This window comes from Scatophagus argus, chromosome 19 (genome assembly GCF_020382885.2).
Source record: "Scatophagus argus isolate fScaArg1 chromosome 19, fScaArg1.pri, whole genome shotgun sequence".
Taxonomy (NCBI): Eukaryota; Metazoa; Chordata; class Actinopteri; family Scatophagidae; genus Scatophagus; species Scatophagus argus.
The window spans coordinates 7,684,067-7,705,363 of record NC_058511.1 but is presented as its reverse complement, the minus strand read 5'-3'; the positions used below and the strand labels follow the sequence as shown (position 1 = coordinate 7,705,363).

Genomic DNA, 21,297 nt, shown 5'->3' with positions numbered 1-21,297 from the left:
GACAATTTAGGTTCAGTTTGTTTTTGTTTTAACTTTTCTGACCAAGATCTCCTTTGAAAGTTAAAAGCATAATAATCAATAGCAGGAACTGAAATGAATAGGAAATTGGTGTGGTTTAGTTTTTTTGAAAATGTCAAACATTTTCTGATTTATGCATCTCAAATGTGAAGATTTACTGCTTGTTTTGTTTGCTGCCTTTTGAATATCTATCTATATTTTGTTGGCAAGAAAAAAACAACTGAAGCAAACTGAAAGTCAGGTTGAATTCTGTAAATTGTAATGGTCAAGTTTCATTATTGTCTGACCAACCTATTAATCAACTAATTGAGAAAATAACCTCAAGACTGATCACTAATAATTTTACTTTAGCTGTAGCATTACAAAACGCTCTGAGAAAGTTGAAGAAGTCCAACCTGCACTGATGTCATGAGCTACATTCAGCTGAGTGATTGTTATTATGAGGAAAACAGTCGTATCCCGTTCCCATCTGCGAACAGGCAGCTCCTATTTGTTGCCTTGCTGAGGTTCAGAATAAAATAGCTGGATGTAACGGAAGAAAGGAAAGCGGTCAGTGTATTTTTGTCTGTAGCCACTGGTGGATACCATGGGTTCATTAAAGTGTTGACAGATGCTGATGTTTCACCAACAGGAAAACAGAAAAGACTGAAAAAAGTAGAAATGTGACTTGGATAGCAGCTAAGGGCCTTCCCAACTAACAACAGGAAGAAACCTCCCCACCGCTTCCCCCAGTACCATTTCCCGCCTGTCTTCTGATGCTTGTTTACAGATGAAGGAGTCAAACAGGATGTGACATCACCAACAAGCAGGTGAATCATACTGGCGTGATGGCTTTGTCATTCCAGCGTCACCAAACATTACGTGTTTATCATTATCTCCTCCACCCACGTATTTCCTGCATCAAGCTGACAGCAGAGGAAATGTTAATGAGTGCATTGTTAATGAGTACTTGCTTGCTGATTCCCTTAAAATGATTTTTGTTTCTCTGGTGTCATTTTAGCTCAATGTGGCGAATAGAAAGAGTTTCGGAGCTGTAGCGAGATACTTAACTGAAAGAACTGTTTTAGAAGAAGAAGAAGAAGAATCACTTTATTGGCAGCATATTTTTACATACACACACTGAATTCGTCTTCTGCATTTGACCCATCCTTAGCTGAACACACACATGCAACAGCCGGCAAATTACATGCAGTGAAACACACACAGGAGCAGTGGGCAGCATCAAGCACCCGGGGAGCATATTGGGGGTTAAGTGCCTTGCTCAAGGGCACATCAGCCAGCTAATGGGGGGGGGGGATTTTTTCGCATTAATCACTCCACCACACCCAAATTTTTCCTGCCCGTCCAGTGGGGGAATCGAACCGGTAACCCTCCGATCGCAAGCTCGCTTCTCCAAACTCTAGGCCATGGCTGTTTGCGCCCCCAACCTAGTGCTGTTGGATGAGGAAGCACAGACTCATAAGTAATAGACCAATTTTCCCAGATGACATCTGAATACATACACTATATAGACAAAAGTACTGGGACACTTGACCATTACACCAACGGAGATCTTAATGACATTCTAAATATACAGAAAGTTTTGCAGCTATAACAGCTTCCACTCTTCTGGGAAGGCTTTCCACAAGATTTTGGAGGGTTTCTGTGGGAGTTTTGGTCCATTCATGAAGTAGAGCATTTGTGAGGTCGAGACACTGATGTTGGAGAAAGACCTGGCTCACAATCTCCTCTCCAGTTCATCCCAAAGGTGCCGGATGGGGTTGAGATCATGGCTCTGTGCAGGCCAGTCAAGTTCTTCCACATCAAACTCATCCAACGTGTCACATGTCTTTATGGGTCTTGCTTTATGCACTCATGCACAGTCATGCCTTCCCCAAACTGTTGGAAATGTCTTGGTATGCTGAAGTATTAAGATTTCCCTTCACTGGAAGTACGGGGCCGAGGCAAACCCCTGAAAAACAGCCCCATAAAGAGGTGTGGATACTATTATCTATATGTATATATCCAATCCATTTATTGCTCTCAAGCTGACCATCAAATGCAGCTTTATATGAGGTCACCTCAAATAACAGCTTGCGGAATAAATTCATGTGACCTAATGTTTTATATGAAGAGAAAAGCAAAACACTGATTTAAATCATTATTGGACATGTGTTTGCTATAAACTATGAAATACCTGAACAATTAACATCGAGACACAGTACTCAGTTTTAACATTTAAATTATTTCTTCTGCTGACCACCTCACCAATAGGCCTAACACAACGATCACTGTTATAGGACAACACATTTTTCCAGAAATAACTGAGATAAACACTTTAAAAATATTTAATTATTTCATGATAATATGACAGCATAATAATGTGTGTGCATCCTTTCAAAGGGCAATGAACTGAATGAAGAGCAAAGTCTAGATATAAATAATATTCTGTATAATATGAAGCCCCCACTTTTAATTTAGTTCAGTTCAGTTTATTTATATGACACCAAATCACAACAGAAGTTATCTCAGAACCCTTTCCAAATAGTGCAGTTAATAAATCACAAACTGTAATTCCTGGGAGGCCACATACAGCTTATATTTGTGCCATCTGGCATGGTGAAATGTAAAAAATGTAACATGAGCCGTTTCTAAAATCTGAAGACACGACAGTGGGAGACAATTGCTGATAATCCGACTCTTGATAAAGTGGCTTCAGTTTAGAAAAGCCTCAACATCACCAGCATTAAAGGCACCTCTTGAATGAGCCATCACTACTTCCATGTTGGCAACTGTGAAATACACACACACACACACCCACACACACACACATACTCTTAAAAAGATTAAAATAATATTTCTTGGTGTGGTTTAAAAAGTGTAATAGTTACAATCCCCAATGCTATAAATATGAATGGGGCATCTTAGGGAGTGCATGCGTTTGACATTATGATTAAAAGCTTTACATCATGGTTAGAAACAAAGAAGAGGCCACAACGACCACTGGGCTGCTCTCAACAGAAGCAGGAGCCAAAACACATTATTGCTCAGACTAAGATAAAGCAGGAGTGAAGTGCTGATGTGTGTGTCGGCGCCACACTCGAAACATGTCTGGATGTGTGTGTGTGTGTGTGTGCACGCAGATGCCTACTTATGTGGGTTTGAGTGGGATAAAGAGCCAGGAGTTCATGTTGGCAGGTTCCCTTTGACCTGTGGAGGCTTTATTTTCCCTCATATTCATATTGGGCTAATACTCTGCCTTTCCCATGCCAGTGAAAACCCTGGAAGCCGAGCCCTCTCCGGCCCTCTCCTCTCTTTAGGGAACCTAAGATGTCACTGCAGACAAAAGAAGCCGTGAAAGCCGTCCAACTCAAGCAGGGGCTATTATTTACAGTACCAAAAAGAAAATCGCTGTTCTCCCGAACACTAACCCCCCTCCTCAGAGCGTCAGCTGTCTGTCTCCTTGTAATGCTTCCCCCATTTTTTCCCTTTTTTCCAGTTCCTTTCACTTTTCTAACTCTTTTCTCTATCTTCGCTTTCTTCCAATCATGTCTCTCCCTCTCTTTTTTGAGCCCTCTCAGCCCCACCATAATAAAGTAAATAGTGGGTTTTGTAACCAGTAAGCCCAAAATTAGGAATAAGCCCTAAACCGTGGTTTCCCCGATCTTCGCTGAGCCATTCAAAACAGGCAGAAATATCCGTGCTGATCATGTAAGTCCCTTTGAAAGGAGAGGTTCCATATGGTGAACTTCAAAAAATAAATAAAATAAGCTTTACACAACAGCCTCAAGTTTCTTTCTTCGGGGGAATTAATATTTGCAAACACAACTGTGTGCTTAAAACAATGCATTCGCTAAAGAATCAGACTTGATCACTAATCTGGCAAATTACCCATTTGAAACTGAATACAGGAGGAGATTTTAGGGCGCTTACAAACTTCAAAAGTAATCTGCTCTTTCTGAAAGTTTCCATGCAGTTACAGCGCAGGTGTTGCATGCATCAGATTGACTTAAACGGCGGAATAAACCAAAGAAAATGTTTTGCTTTAAGGCAGCACTCTTTGAGGTCGTTGCGACGAATACTTTTTCATTAATGACTCAAAATTACAAAGGAAATCTGTGTTGAAAGATGACAATTGCTAACATATGATTAAGCCCTGACATACTGATGTTATTGTCTGCACGGTTTCCACTGAAGCAACTGTTTTACATATGAAGTGCAAGTGTGGCTCTAACAAGGACAGATGAAACTGCAGAGTGACATTCATTTCAGATATTAGCATAACAGTTTTTTAATAGTTGCTTAGCAACATGATCCATGGCCAGGATTTTATTTTATTTTTTTCATGAATCTGCTGTTTGATGGACACAGGGGCCAAGTCCTGCTACAGCCTCTCAGCTGTCAGCTACTGTAGCTGAAACATCAGCCCGAACTGATGGTCCTGGTCCAGCACATATTGCTGTAATAACAGTGAGACATCAAGACCAGAAATACGTATCCAGTCCACCTAAATAAAGTCGGTACAATGCTCTGGAACTAGAAAAAATTCCTCCCCTCATGTTTACAGTGAAGACAGATGTTAATGACATCGTCTTAACTCGACCCAGATGTGACCAAGAGGAAGATGGGCCCCAAAAACACCTCAACACCCACAGACACCCTGACACAGCACTTTCTACAGCAAAGAGAAGATTCAACACATCCACAGTCTGAGACCACAAAACTGTTGAGCAGTAAACAGCACTGAGAGCTCACTCGCTATTCTGAGATCTAAACTAAAATTATTTTTCAGAATTTTGTCAGGAATATTGTTATCGCAAAAATACCCTGAAATATCAGATGTTACTTTAGGTGGGGCTCATAAAAACCACGAAAAAAACCATTAAAAAAATCCTGAGGTCAAAATCAGCAGCTGAAACTGATATAAACGACTATTCTCTATGAAACCGATATGTTTGTGCTGCATCTAAAGCTCATCCGCATCATTACTCATCATATGAGAAGATCACACAGGACCACACAATAATAAATTAAGCCAGAGTCACTGACATCTTTTTTTCATTCCTCTTTGCCGCCGCTGTAACTCTACCTCCGTTTATCTCCCTCCCTCTCGCTCTGTTGTTATGTGCCTCTAGGTTCACTGCAGTGTTCATCACTTGTATTATGTTTCAGCTGAAGTGTGCTGCAGCTAATATGGGGCATCAGTGACATCGCACACAGCCCAGCCCGGACCCCAAACCTGCCGCACACACTCGTCCCCATGGAGCTGTAACAGAACTCAGCATGTAGGATGAGAGAGAGTAAACGGGCTTCAAATGAAAACCGTCACATTATTTTAAAAAGGTGAAAAACCAGTTCTGTTTTCACATCATTTATCACACGTTGAGGTTCACAACGTAAACACACAGCTTAATACACTGCGTTGTACTTTCTGTCTATATTATTCTTGAAATGAGGGTTTAAACTAGCATTTTGATGATGATAATGTTTTTTCATCAATTCACCATGAAGTCTACAAAAAAGTCAGAAGATATTTTTTTAAAAAGCACCCCTCTCAGACCCACAAGTAACTTCATTAAATTGCTAAAAAAAAAAGAAAAAGAAAACGTAAAAAAAAAGTAAAGTAAAGTAAAAAAAGTAAATAATGTGAAGCTGCTAGGGGAGCTGGTATCAGCTAATATCTGGCAGTTTTGGTTGTTACATTACGTCAGAATAATTATAATCACTGTTAATTGATCTTATGCCAATTAACTAATTGTATCACCACTACCGGACACACAGATACACAAGTTTTTTGTTTTGATTTGTTGTATTTTAACATCGATACTGTGATCGTTACCTCAGCTCACATGCTGTAGTCAGTCAGTCATGAGATGTACACAGCAGACCTTCACGAGGAACTGCTGTGTAAGGAAAAAACACACAAAAACACAGCGAGTAAAAGTGAGTGGGCACAAAAAACAAGGGTTGTACAATACGAACGCGTGTGAGATGGAAGATGATGTACGTCTGTGGGATGTGCACTGGTGAGAATATAAGGTCCTGGTCTATATGTGGCCTGGATACACGAGAGCCAAGCAGGGAGCTGGATGGGAGAAGGGAGGAGGTGTCTTTTATTTTTAGCGTTGTTCCCCTGCGCCCTTATCACCAGGATGTGATTTAGAGATGAGTTTCTAACAGACCTCCGCTGCTCATAAAAACCTGCCGTGGTGCTTATGAAGAGCTATTCGCATTGACAGACAGAGATGAAAACTCTACTGAAAGTATAGCTTGGGAGCAGCGATATTCTCAACTGAGAATAAATCACAACAAAACAAAAAGCCTTTGAGGTAGGAGGGACCATTTATAAAAACAAAGCCATCTGAAATATTGCTGTGCTGGGAAGTTAGGACTGTTTGATAGTTTAGCAAACCGCACCTGCGGAGAGCTCAATACAGTGCAACTTCCTAAAGTACAATTCCTTCACATCAAACAGGATCACACACACACACACACACACACACACACCAGAACTCCACTCATGCAAACGTAAGAGGCTATTTATACACCACTTCCTTTTATTTACCCAGCTCATTGTTCAGACCACATCTGCTGAGGGCCATGGGCACAATGGTCAGTCCATATAGCTGACCACACACACACACATACACACACACACACACACACACACACAAGTCTCAAGCCTACATGCTTACACACAGTGTAGCCCTGCAGCACAAAGACTAAGGCAGCAGCCAGACAGAAGCCAGCATTCAGAAATGTCCACAGCTTTTGTTCTGAGTCTGAGTGACAAACTCCAAAAGCTGATACCACCTGTTACACAGGCTGACATTCTTGCACTCACACGGACACACACATACACAGAGGAGCTCACACCCACACCTAAAGATGCATTAATTCACACACGCCTGCGCACAAACCTGTACAGATGCCATATGTTAGTTCTACTTGGCACAGTTGGACATTTGGCTGAGTGCTGCGGATGACAGCTCATTACAGCCTGTCTGTTTCATGTCAGCTTTAATACAACAGGAAGTCAGTTAGGGGCTTTAAAATGCCACCGGACAGCTCATAACCTTCAAGGGCCAGAGGCTGTTGGCTGACAACAGCAGCTAAAGAGACAAGTTCAGCGGACCACACAGCCACATACATGCTAAACATCAAATCTGTTAGCTGCATAAATCTTACTGGATCCACTCAACCCCTAATCTAAAAACACACACACAGACATACAATTAAAAACCATTAAAAACACTGCCGTCTCACTCCGAGTTATTTCCTATGTGGACGGGAGCAGCCCAAAATGGCCCCTCTGGGGTAAACAGCTCAGGTCATTATCTTCTCAACTCTCTACCAGTGGGGGTACAGTGGTGGGACTGACTAAGGGGTACAGGAAACCAGCAAGGTTTCATTTTCAAACCCACAAACCCAACCATCCCACCACATATATCCGTAAATCAGATCAAGGTACACTGCACATGTTGGAATAGCCTGCAATTTACGGTACTTCATACCTTCTACAAGTTTCATTATTTACACTGCAAGGAAAAGACTGGCTTTACTTACAGGCTTTTCTAAAACTGTTGACATTACAGTGAGTTTAAGATGTGGAATAAGTGCAACAATGTCAACAGACCTTTGAAATGCCGTAATCTCAGCAAGATAACCATTGAACAACACATTTCATGGAGGACACAGGCTACAAATGACTACTGCGTGAACTGAAATTGGATCAACAACAACATGAGCTATGAGCTATAGAGCATCTTCGGAGGGAATAATCTTCACTTAAGCGTACATAGCATTTCCTCAATAAAACAAAGTTGCACACGAGTACACCCTGAGGCTTTTCCTATCACCGTCAGAACCATGTTCACGCTGATTGGTGGTTACGGGATAAACACACAACCTCTGTGTTTTCACGAGTGTTGCTATACTTTTTGGCTGGTGCAACAGGAATAGAAGCTGCTTCTGATTTTTTTCTCCCTCTGCGTGTTTTCTCCTCTGTACAGGAAACAGCCATTTATCAAGACTGCAAATAAATGTTTGCTTCCTGTTCTGGACTGGGGATTTTTTTAGTTCATTTGAGAGCAACATGACAGACTTTGCAACTTGAGTGTGGTTCCTAAGCAAGCAAAAAAATAAATAAATAAATAAAGGCTGGCGCTGTTATTTACAGAAAATGTAAAATGCATCATTTCAGCACACCAGCTGCAACAATTGTAATTTAAAATTATGAGACTTCTTTTCCATGACACAGGAACAAACTGGTCTGGATGACGAAGAGGTGTGAAAACACACAAACTTCACATTCTGGACACAGAAAAACAAATCAGTTGGACTATTATTTTAATATAAGTTCAGGACATCATGAAGGCTCATTTAGAGGCCAACTGTCTAACTGCCTCTCCTAATCCTCCACTTATATGGGCATCCACCCTGCTGCACCCCAGTGTTCAGAGGGAGTCGCACCCCTGCCCCACTCCAGACGGGGGTTTCCCTGCCAAACGTTGCACAACAATAAAACAAAGCCATCACTCTGGGGCTGATGGGGGAGGTGGAGGAGCATGCAGGGGTGCGGGATGGGGTGGAGGGAGGGCGGAAAGTGAGAGGAACAGCTGCTGAGTGGGAGAGCTGGATCGGGGCGGGGGGGTACGGGAGAAAAAGAAAGCCAGAGGATGGAGGGGGGAGTTCTCTCTTTTCTCTGTCAGTGAAATAAATTACTTTTATGTCTGCCGCCTGTTCAGGCTCTGCTATCGTTAGGGTGAGGCCCACCCTCTGGTCTCTTCAGGCATCCACAAATTGACAAGCGCACAATGACACAGCTTATAGCTATACTGTTGTCCTGTTGGAATCCCAACATGTGCACACACATGCACATACGCAGTCTCCTGTTCCTCTGTCCCTGAGGAATTCTCCCTATTAGAATCAGTGTGTCACTCCATGGCCTAACTTGCAGAGCGCTGAATGATGTGCTAAACACAGGGATTGAGATGACAGCTAAGAGCTGCTGTTAAGTCAGGAGCTGGAGGCTGGCCAGGTGTGTGTGTGTGTGTGTGTGTGTGTGTGTGTGACAAGGTTCAACAGGTCAGACTTTAACCCCTGTTTCATATCCAGGTTTAATTTGTAGAGCTTATTCTTAAAGGTACCCTGTGGAGTTTCACTGTCTGTTCTATGGAGCTCAGCAGGTGGTGTTCAGTCAGGCCAAAAATGACACAATGACAATGCGAGTGGTGACCAAAAACAGTAAACAAAGCTCCACAAAACCGACGTGCTGAATCTACATCTCCCACTCCACGCTGACTGGGCTTTTCCACTTTTCGTTCATTTACATTTGTTTCAGGCTATTAGTAAAACTAGATTACACATTAATTTATGGCACTGCAAGTGACGAAGACAAGCTGTAAAAATCCATCCTGCAGAAAATTGCCCTTTACCCATCACATCGGTGCTTGAGGAATCAGTTACAACATAACTCATTGTTTTAGTGCATCGGATATTAAGAAGTAATAAAACAATATATCCTCATTCCACTGACTGAGTACATTTTACAGCCTGTTGTTGGTTACCTGACTGTTTCTAGGAAACAAACGCATGAAGTACAAGTATGTGAGCTAGGGGGTAAACAGCAAGGTACACTTTGTACACCCCTGCTGTATGGACAGTTGGTCTGACCCACAGGTCACACGTCTGATGTTTGAGTTGGTACAGCCCCTTGGCGACATCCAAATACAGCTGCTCGCTCCACTCAGCCTGCCACTGTAAAACACCAGACAGCAAATAAAAACGAGTGGGAAAACAGATTTGCAAATTGAGGCCCAAAACAAAATTTATTTGGGATATTTTTGGTCACATAAGGCAAGCTGGTTAGTCTCTATTTCAATTCAAAACTAAAAAAAAACGTTGTTTATTGCAATTCACCAACTTCCTCACCACGGTTTTTTATTTTTGCTTGAATTTAACAGCCTGTCCGACTCTCATCCGCTCTTACACCCCCTTTTCGTCCTTCTTCTTCTTCTTCTTCTCTTGCCCTACATCTCTTTCACTCCCCAGCGCATGTACATTTAAATGAACGGATCCCAGAAATAGTGCCATGTATTTGTGGGGGGCACTGTAGACATAACAAAATCAGGGAGGAAAGAAGCCGGCCACATATATGGGGCCTTGGGGAGTACACTGGGTGGAGGGAGGGAAACAGGGAGACAGGGAGGTGCTGAGGCCAACAATGGCACATATTCACATTCTAGATCAACCTACAAGTTTCTGGTGGCCTCATTATTTAGTAGACCTAAGTAGAACAGCACTGTGTGTAAGAATTCAGCTCTGCTATTGTTGAAAATATGATGTGAATATGAAAACTCTCTTGCAAATTGACTGTAGCGGCTCCACAGAAAACAGCTGGGTGATTAATTGTATGAATTCATGACAGTATGGTTACTCAAAGTCATATTCTTTGTATTCATATTTAGATTTTTTGTGATTGCCCTCTTATACTTCAAAATGCATCCTCAGAAAATCCATATAACTTGAATCAAGATAATTTAGTTATATCTATAAGTGACTGGGTAAAAATAAACTTCATCCTATGATGTTATTTCTTTGAAAATAGTGACGGTTCTTCTAACATCTATGACAATAAAAACAAACCAAATGACGCTGCATCACCAGTGAATAATAATAGTAATAATAATAATATAAATCCATTTTATTTATAGGCACCTTTCTACACACTTCGACACTCAAGGTCACCTTACATCATTAATCATAAAAAACACACACAATAATTTGCTGGGAAATGTAATGAGTGTGGCATGTTGGGTGTGGCACGTACACCAAACCTACTATGGTTAGTTATGAGTCAACAAAACAGAAAGGATAATCACCCAACAAAATCCCCTTTGTCACTTCTATCGTTTCATCCTCAGTCATCAGATTTTAATCTGTTTTACTTATACCTGATGACATTTCAGGTTTAAAGGTGAACTGGTGACTACCCCACCCTGGAGGACAGGAACACATGGGTAATTCATTGATTATTTAATAATTTCTAAAATCATAACAAAAAGAGCTCACACAATGTTCCAAGTAAGATATTGTAAAGAAAAATATGATAAAATGGGTACTCCATTCATTATCAGATGCAATAAAATGATTGATTCCAAACTATGTTCAACATATATTGTGTAAAGGTTGGCCACTCTTCCCAACTTCCTTGCAGCTCGTACTTTGTCATCCACCAACAGATTCCCACTGCCAATCCAGGGCTGAAGAGATACTTAAATAAAACTAGAGGAATTTCTTCTCCACCGCAACACTCAACCCCACATACTTTCCCACTTCACAGTTCACCAACCTGATAAACTTAGCAAGGAATCTGGCCGACGGGCATAAAAATGTCACTAGTTGTCATGAGACATTCTCTGGCTATGGTGAACTGGTGACCCCTAACCAATGCTGGCTTTCTCCTCCTCCTTCTTCTTCTCGTCCCCCCCCAGTAGGAAACATCCGATGGATTGTTGCAGTACTATTACACTGATCAACATGATGGAGCGGTTAAAAAAAATAAAAAAAGAGCCCCATGAGGGTCAGTTCTCAATGTGGAGCTTGGGAACTTGGCTTAAAGTGGCTCTGTTGCACAAGGAGGACAGATATTGAATTATAATGACTTTACTCAGAGAGACGAGCTTCATCAGAGATGTTGGTGGTGGAATAAAATATATCAATGAGAAACGTGACGATAGTTAGTTATAAATAACAATGAAGATGAGACTTTGACTCCACCACTCACAAACTTTTTGCTTGTATCTGTAATGGTGCAGGCAAAAGACATTTAAAATAGAAAGTACAGTAATAATCTTCTTCACTGGCATTCATCCAGCAGCAGATAAAGTTCCTGGTTGACCACCGCATCACCTGCTCTTCAGTTTTATGGCAAAACATAATAGATCTTCCAGGTGAATTTAAGGCTCATTTAAAAACAATTAAAAAAAATAAATAAATATTGTGTCCTCATCATTGAGCAGTCCTGCTATCCCACAATGCTTTGGAAGTCAATTCACTCACATCCCACCGAAATGGAAGTAGGCCGCACTGTCCACCATCACTGTTGGCGGTCAGACTTTATCCACATTCACACAAAGGGGCGAAGCGATAATTGACATATCATTATATGCCCTCCATATACACATGGGGCTTGATGCTGCCCACTGCTCCTGTGTGTGTTTCACTGCATGTCATTTGCCGGGTGTTGCATGTGTGTTCAACTAAGGATGGGATAAATGCAGAAGTCAAATTAAGTATGTGTATGTAAAAATATATATACTGCCAATAAAGTTGATTCTTCTTCTTCTTAATTTGAACCCTGAACCACCAGCAAGGTCACACACACATTCAGCCCTTCATGTTGTTTACAGTTCTTAGCAGTGACACTGTACAATAAGTGAGTCTGTCAACTGAGCAGCACTCCCATATATAGCCACTACTATTAGGATTCCTTTCATACTATCTGGAATTAGTCTGCTGCTTTCAGAGCAGGAGTATTTCAGTCTCACCCTGGCCCTGACCTCTGACCTTATAGCCTTTAGTTTACACGGCCACAACCTGCAGTGAACTGAGGCAAGTGCATGGGCAAACACTTGTCAATGCTGGTGCAGTGAATACAAGCAACAAACTGCTGCTGGTGGTTAATAACTTTGCATCATCCAGTTTTTTCCAAAAATGTTGAGATTCCACACTTTCGTTATACAAAACTGGTGTTAATGAAGTAATCTACCATTGTAGCATCAGACCCCCATAACAATGTCATTCTCAACTGGAAAAAGTAGCAGAACCACAGACATTGTCTTTGCATTGCACACATTCTTCTTCCTTCACAAAGCCTGGTGGTCATTTAACCCGGGATGTAAGCACGACCACTGACAGTTGTGTCGGGGATTTTCTGTGTTATACTAGTATCAGCAGATGTAGCCATCGAGCCATTAGCCTCAAGCAGAGATGAGAGGGTCTGGAAATCTTACTTCTCACATGACAATTTAGACCTAATGCAGCTCCCTTTGTAGCAACAAAAGGCCTTATACAACCTTTTTTCACATGACAAGCACCTGTAAAGAGATTTTGTTGTATAAAATCATCAAAGGGCCGAGATAAAGTCTGAGATATGTTGGGATTATAAAATATTTTTTTTTTAAAAAAATCATCAGAAGTGAAGGAATGTGCAGGAACACACACTAATACACAACTATATAGACATCATATGCTTTACAGATTCTGACGCTATACTACATGCTCGAGTGATACAGTGAACAGCATCTGCCCTTTGAGCATTTTAATTTACACAAATATAAATCTTTGCAGAGCAGCTACATCATCTACAAACTCTACAGCCTTGGTAATCCTTCTCTTAAGAGCAATTCTTGTTCAACCAGGTGGGTATTAAAGCGAACCTTAAAGCATGCATTAAAATATTTTCTAAGGTTAGCATTTTAAGTGCTGAAGACAGCGGGCCAAACTTTCCCTCTCCTTGTCACACACCTTGTAATTAGGTGAAACATGTTTTTACAGCAGATCTCTGAAGCACTTTAAGTAGTGGTTAGTAGTATAGAAAGAGCTTGAAAACACACATGCTCTTAAATCCCAGCCTATAAGTATGTCTGCTGGAATGCTTTCTCCTGCTGAACAAATACAGATGAACATGGTGAGTTGTGACATACAGTGCATATGCACTAATATGCCCTCACACGCTTCATTTCACATCTGAAGTAGTCGTGTGTGTGGGTGTGAGGAACAGGCATGTGTCAAATCAGCAGGTTTCATTTGGGCTCCTTTGACAGCTCACGTCAAGTCCATTGTGCCCTCAGTAATCCAGATGTCACAGCTCATCTGACCCATTTTCACTGATTCAAACCAGACACACAAACAGCACAGACCCAAAAACCTGGGATGACCCGAGTCATTTTTGCACTGAGCCTGAAAATGACATCAAATTTAAATGCAACCACCTGTGGGAGACTTATGAGAATCTTGGAGAATTGTGCTCCTGATTAATAAATAATCCAGAGGAGATTACTGCTCTATGACTCTATCAACACTAAACTTCTGCCTGCCTCTGGCTAAATGGCCACGTCAGGATTTGTTAGGCAAGTTCAATGGATGATTCTGAGCGTGGTTGCGCTCCACACAGATCAGGTCAAGGTTCCGTATGTGGGTTATCTGTATTTAGCCCCAAGGTAAGGAGGTTGGGTCAGTTTTACATCTAGATCAAGCCTTGACAGGAGGACAGTCTCCTTTTACATTTCTAGAGAACATTTTGTCCTCTAATCTCGAGACTGCATTAAACTGAACTTTCCTGCGGATGTTAGTTTTAAAAACCTGGTTATCAATGTCAGTGTGCACTACTATAATGCTGCACATATGGTCACACATTGTGAATAGAAAATTAGCAGGCTGCAGGTAAATAGACAATCCAGGCTTCAAGACATGGAAAAGATTTGTTTGGTTTTTGTTTGGTTTGTTCCTTCAACATCCTATCTCGCAGTAACACTGCAGTCCAAAAATATCCCTGCGCAGCACACAGCAGGTCTCTGCATGTCCGTCTGCTGCTCCTGTCTGGGCCACGGAAATATGGGCTGGACCTGAAGACACACGAGCAACCACACACGTGCATACACACACATACACACCTGAGTATAACAGGAAACACATGGCGATATCCATCAACCTTTTTTCCTCCAACATGCACGCACCCAGAGAGACACACACAAGTGATGACAATCCGTGAAATTTGGAAATTATAACAGGAAACAGCAGTCACAGCAGCACAAGCTCGTTAATCAGAGCAACAGGACGTAATTATCAAAACATACCAAGAGATCATCAGAATTCAGCCTGAATGCTGCTGAAACACTGTGTGACTTGCGTGATCTTTACGCTTATATTTCTGTCTACGACACCCGGCTGCACCTTGTGTGGCTGCCACACAGCTTTGCATGTGAAAGGGCGTGCTTTGCATGTCTGCCCCGATCGACTGTATTGTTTGCATCTCCACTCACGGCAGGTAGCAAAAAAAATGAGGGGTTTTATTCCCTGATGGAGGCGGCAGTACCTGTCTTAAAGCTGACATTCTGTCTAGACAGCTTCTAGATGAAATGCTCCTAATAGGTGGGTGGTGCTAAGGCTTAAGACACGCTTTTTCACTAAAGGTTAACAACATTCTCTGTACAGTGAACATTTAATGCCTCAAACAATGCAGGAGTTTTGTGAGGACCCTTGTGTCCTGTATATATCCACGAACATGCTAAATTTAAAGCTGGGTGCCCTGCTTGTTAGCACAGCTCACTTCCTTTTCCTGTATGACGAGCAGGAAAAGCCATTCAGCTGCACAGCTGAGACCATGGCTGTCTGACTGCACCAAAGCTAGGTGATGACAGATGTGTAATGTGGCGGCTTCTCAGGACTGCAGCACCATTGCTTTTCTGCTCATCTTACTAGCATTACAGCATTGTTGATCAATTTCACTTCCTTGACCTATAAAATCTACACTCACTGGCCACTTTATTAGGTAGATTTGTATAATATAGTGCAACCCAATACAACAGAGCTGCCATGAATTTTGCTTCTAGTCATCATTGTTTTGAGTTCTATGCACCAAAACCTCAGCAGCTAAAGTTCTCAAAATGCTGAAGGTAAAACAGTCCAGAAATAATTAAAGTATGTGTCTGTTTCAATGAAATCCTTCCTCTGTCATTCCTCTTTGCTCCCCCCAACTCTCGTCGACTCCTTCACGCCTCAGCTCCTACATGTGACCTCCCAGCAGGAAAGACTGCCAGCAGCAGGTGAAAGATCGCGACCCCCGACACAAAGACTCGCTGCCCTCCTCCTGCAGGCAGAGAAAGCTCAGCACCAGGGTCAAGCAGAGACCGAGAACAGGAACGATATCACGACCGTCAGGAGGATTTCAAAAACACTAACAAAAGGTCGCCCTTTATAAAATGGCGATTTGGCAAATCCCTTCATCAAACTGCCTTTATGTTGCTACTACAATTCAGGCTGCCAGGAACTGAAACAGTAGAGCTGATATGGAAACAACTGAGGAAATCTGGTTTCCTCTTAAAATAAATCTAACCATTCATTATTTTCTCATGAAGTCTCCTTCCAAATTGTTTGTGTAGTATCAGTCTTTCAAAAAATACCGTAACTGCTCCTGTCATCAAATATGTTGCAGATATGCATCATTCCTCCTATGGAAGCGCAGTTGGGTCTCTTCCTCCTGTGGTGCGTTTGATCTCTTAACATCTGGATCCGCTTTAGGCAGGACGGAGATAAAAGTGTTGGCTCATACTGGACATCAGAATAGCAGGTATACAGTCATTAAACTCAGACATATACACACACACACACACACACACACGTTTAACTGTTTTTCCGATGAACTTCCACCATCAAACACACCAATGCTGTACACTTGCATACACACCACCTGGACCACAGTATAAATAGGGCAGGTTGTGGAGTGATTTAAGATAATCTTCAAGGGAGAGAAACATGATACAGCGCAGGACCAAAGACATCCTGTGGAGCCATCCGCCTGAAAGATCTCCAGTAAAAACATCAATCAGGAGACATGGAGAGAGAAAGCTATCTGACAGCTGCAGCTCATCGTAAACTTGACCAGTCGTCACTTTGACGGGTTTGTTTCCATGTGACAAAGACGAATGGGAGCGACAATAGCCTTTTGAGCCAATGACACACAAGACATCTGTCACTTACGAGTTTCCACAGAACTGGCATCCTAATAACACAAAAAGATCTTGGCAGAATATTATGATGCATCTTTTTGTTTCTATTCTTATGGACAATAGCACATTCAGACCACCTTAGGCAGCCATAATTGATATTTTTATAACAACAAAATCAGATAATAGTGTGAAAACAATGTGGCAGTGAGAAAGGTGTCAGCATCAAACAGCTGACACAACCAAATTTCATGGTAACACGTTTATAGTTGGCAACACATTTCCCTCAAAACCACAGATGTGAACCTCAAGGTGGCGCTAAGGCAAAAGTCAAGGAGAACACCAAGGTCATTAGAATACATTTTCTGGTAACCACGGAAACGCCTGTACACATTTCTAATCCAGTCCAAGTTGTTAGAGGTATTTCAGTCAAGATCAAAGTGGTGGACTAACCCACTGACTGTGCATCATGGTTAAAAAGTCCCTACAGCAACATGCTCCATAAACCCAGGGCCACAATAGAAGACAAGTGGAAGACAGTAAATCACCACTGAGAGGACATGAGAGGAGAGGGTCTGGACTGTTCTAGGTTTAACATTACAGCGTGGCACACTGGGCTGGCTGGGGGGGTCATCCAATCTCAGATTACATTTTCACGAGATAGAAGTTTGAGGAACACCTGTCACCTTTTTCTGGCGGTGAGGATTCTCCCATCAGCACTTTGAACAAACATGTTCATAGTTGTCTGTGTACTCCACACAATCCCCGAAGAGCAAAACCAGCACTGCCACCATTTATGTGGCCGACATCTGACCCGTTTCCAGCCTTTTATGCCAAACTAATCTAACTGGCTGCAGCTTCATACATTGCACTCATGAGAGTGGCACTTATCTTCTAAAAGTGAATATTTCTAAAAATGTCAAACTTAATTTCTGTAATTCAGCATGTGGCAGCAGGAGCGGATGAAAGGGGCCGCGTCAATCATAGACACAGAACTCAGTAATGTTGTTTACGACGATGTTCAGCATTAATCATCACTTAGGAAGACTGGAGTGATTCAGTGTGAAAGTCACCTGTGAAAGCCAAATAAACTCTGCAGTTCCGCCCCCCTCCTTCCATCTGCTGCTGTTGCATAACAGCTTCAAGCCTGTCCAAGTAAAAGATCATTAAGGGTTGATTTGAAACTGTCAGTTTTTATATCCTCTGTCCAGAGAACATCATCAATCTTTGGCTGGACGGTTCTTTTGTCATCTGATGCTCCAGTTATGTAAGATCAATTTCAAAAAGGGTCAGTGTCGGAGTTCATCGTGTCTCATCACAGGACCATAACTCTACTGAAAGCAGGACTTCATGTTCTTTCTGTCCATCACACACTCACATGCCATCTCATAATCTAGACCGAATCTCGCTGCTCCACGGTCTTCATTATTTCTCCCCATTATGCAACCTGTTCAACCGTCAATCTCCCTATTACCCACTAACAGCATTCATCTGTCAGCGTTTACCGCGCTCACACGCACTTTACCTGAGCGGCACAAGCACACCTGTGTGTTGGGATCAGTACAGAGGACGCGTGTCTTCCCTGCGCCCGTGGGCCAATTCATTACACACCGAGAAAGGAGACAATTTTCACTCACTGCTTTTCTTTTAAGATGTCGCTGTTCTGTTTCCGTGCTGCTGGAGAAGTGCTTCTTCATTAAAATCAGCTGGGAGTTTTCCTGTCACTTTACTGCCTTCACGTTAAACCATTTGGAAAGTTTGCCACAGTCCACGATTGTCCACGCTTTATCATTGACGTTGCATCTGTCTGCGTCGTCATTAAACTGACGGGCGGATCACCTGATGAGAGTGGAGGTTCTGCAGTTTAGTAACTGCGGACATTACCGTTACAAATCAATTTAAAAAGAAAAAAAATCCATCTTTTTGTTTTAATCAATCTAACTTTATTTGTGCTGCACGATAAGAGAGTATACAGCAATAATCGAATACACAGGAAAAATAGAAAAATCCTAAAAACTATGACCTGGGTTTTGTATTCACTATTAATATATTCACTCGGTTTTTAATTTTACTGCACTCACTAAGAGTATATCAATCAATTTTCCATACTTATGTCTAATAAAGTAGATTGGACACAATATTTTGTAATAGCTTATTTTCCTGTCTTTATTGCATCTTAATTCCAGTAAAGACTGAAGAATCCTGAGCAGCCTTAGTTTGGAAAACAAGTCCTAACACAAAGATAACGTAGCAAAGCCTAAAAGCTACAGTTATGAACGGAATTCCTTCTTCAAAATACCATCCCAAAATTTTTACATTTTCAGAAAGATCCCCCAAAAGTTTGAGCTGAACAATAAAACACAGCGCTTGTTCACCAGTGAGCTCGGCACTTCTGTGCTGCAGTGTCCACACTGGGCCTCCAACCTGTTTGCGTGTTTCTAACAGTTTTGTCGGTCTCTCCAACAGTTAGCTCGAGGCGATCTCAACTCCTGATGGTTCTTGTAGGACTGACAGACAGCAGCAGAGGTAACATTGTTGTAATTTATGTCAGGTCTGAGGTTTGACCTCTGAAATATTCTTTGTAAAGCCCCTTTATCCTCCTTATGTAATCTTAATGAGAGACTCAAAGAATAATGGAGGTGTGTTGAACAACAACATCCATCTTACAGTCCCAGGTGTGATCATTTTGGATTTATATAGTTGCTCTCCCCTATGTCTTGATAGTTCAGTTAGTTTTATATTACCGCTGTATACTCTGCTTACTTCTCATTGCCGTATGAGGCAATAATTTCCTCAGAGATCAGAGAACCTCTTACATTTGAATCCTTGAACTGCTCGCGTAAGTCCATAAATATATTGGATTTCCCAGATAGGAAATTGTGTGAGTATTGTTGGGAAATGATGCGCTTGTTAACAATCTCTCTTGGATGACAAAATATAGTAAAACCATGTGTTTTTAGTCATGGATCATGCATCTCAAAAATGTGTCTCTGCAGAGACAGTGTTGCTTTAAATTTAACACTTTGAAAGACAGTTAACGCTGTTTTTGTTCCACAGACCCTCACAGTACCCGTAATTGATTCCAGTTACCTCCCTGCATGCAAACATAATGTCAAAGAAACCCAAAACCAAACTCAGTCCGCTCCTCTGTATTAAAAGTCCCTCATTAGGACACAAGAACACAGTGTAGGGGCAGAACGTATCTGTGATCACTGAGTGGAAATCGGGTCGTTGTGAGGAGCCCATGGGGAATGAGCTGCTAAGTCTCACATGTATTCCTCCTATCTCCTATATGGTGATCATATGACTTGCTACCGCACTTCACAGTAAACTTATTTTCTCTAGAAATGCTGAAATAACGAGGATGTTAGGCACTATTTGCACCTTGGGTTGTGGACTGTATTATCATCAAAAATGACCCTTCCGTTTCATTGTGATTTATAGGTCTCATGTTTTCTGCCAACTGGCTAGTAATACCTTTGACGCTGGTGAGGTCACGACTCAAATGATTATTCCACCAGGGACGGGCTTGGCCTTGGAGTCTTTTCATAAAATATCATCTTTCTCACAGCACCATGACTTCATTGTCAACTGAAACCACAGAAATCCTGAAAGTGATAAGGATTTCCCCTCAGGTAGCAGCTGAACAGACAAACAATGCTGCCTTCTCAACATGTCAGTCTCTAGTCCTCCAGTGAAAGAAATTATAGTTTGCTAATAACTGTTTTTCCCTGTACATGTGTAGGCATGCATGGCCATTTTCAGGTAAGTGGAAGGGCCATAGTCCAAATAGTTTTGAGTTCAAGTAAGAATGTTGCTTTCGTGAACTTAGAGCAATCTGAAAACAAAAATGATACTGGTGTTGGCTGAGCTGAAGTGTACTAAGTTGATGAGTTTGAAGAGTATAAGAAATGAAACTGGTTGAGCTGCTGTTTTGTTAATGATGCCTGTTTGATTGCTTCAAATCTTAACTGTGCTTTGTAATATAAAAAAGAATCTGAAGAAATTAGAAATTACTTTTCATGACATCCGAGTGTTTCGTTGTATCGTGTGACACCTTGCAACATCAGAAAAAGTTATGTGGTGCACAAAACAGGCATTTATCTCAGATGACTTGGGCTGTGGGACATACAAAATGACTTCCTGACCTCAAGATAAATATTTCCTGTGTTTAACGATGTTTATGCATGTCTGCTAATGTGTGTGTAGGCTACATGAGTTGTTTTGTTATTACTTTTTTAATGTTGATTTGCTGATTTGTGCTAATCTGTCTGTTGTCAGTTTACTGGCAACCAAGCCAGCCAAAAGCTAATGTGTTGCTAATAAAATATTCTGAGTCATTGTTAATTTACTGTTTGACAAACTGTGAGCTCTGTGTAAGACCTTGTACACTAGATGTGGTACTTTCCTTGGGAAGTCAGTTTTTCTTCCTGGCAAGATTCCTCATGCCAATGTTACTTTATATTTTTTTGAATCCAATTTCTTACTTACAACACTTACTAACAAGCAAGCTAGGTCTAACTGCCTATTGTTTATCGTATTGTATAGTATAGTAGTAGTATATTCATGT

General features: G+C 41.6%; 1 protein-coding gene across 3 annotated transcripts in view; it reads right to left on the bottom strand.

Annotated features, from left to right (window-relative positions):
* LOC124050403 (pleckstrin homology domain-containing family G member 1) overlaps positions 1-18,576 on the bottom strand; it is a 58,146-nt gene extending 39,570 nt beyond the window's left edge. For 2 of the 3 annotated variants that reach the window (XM_046372892.1, XM_046372894.1), the window contains exon 1: positions 18,253-18,343. In XM_046372892.1, coding sequence (XP_046228848.1) covers positions 18,253-18,331 — 79 coding nt within the window. In that variant the 5' untranslated portion in view covers positions 18,332-18,343. Of the gene's footprint in view, positions 1-18,252; positions 18,344-18,364 lie in introns of those variants that run through there. The other variant, XM_046372896.1, reaches the window with a different exon arrangement.
* Positions 18,577-21,297: the final 2,721 nt, after the last annotated feature.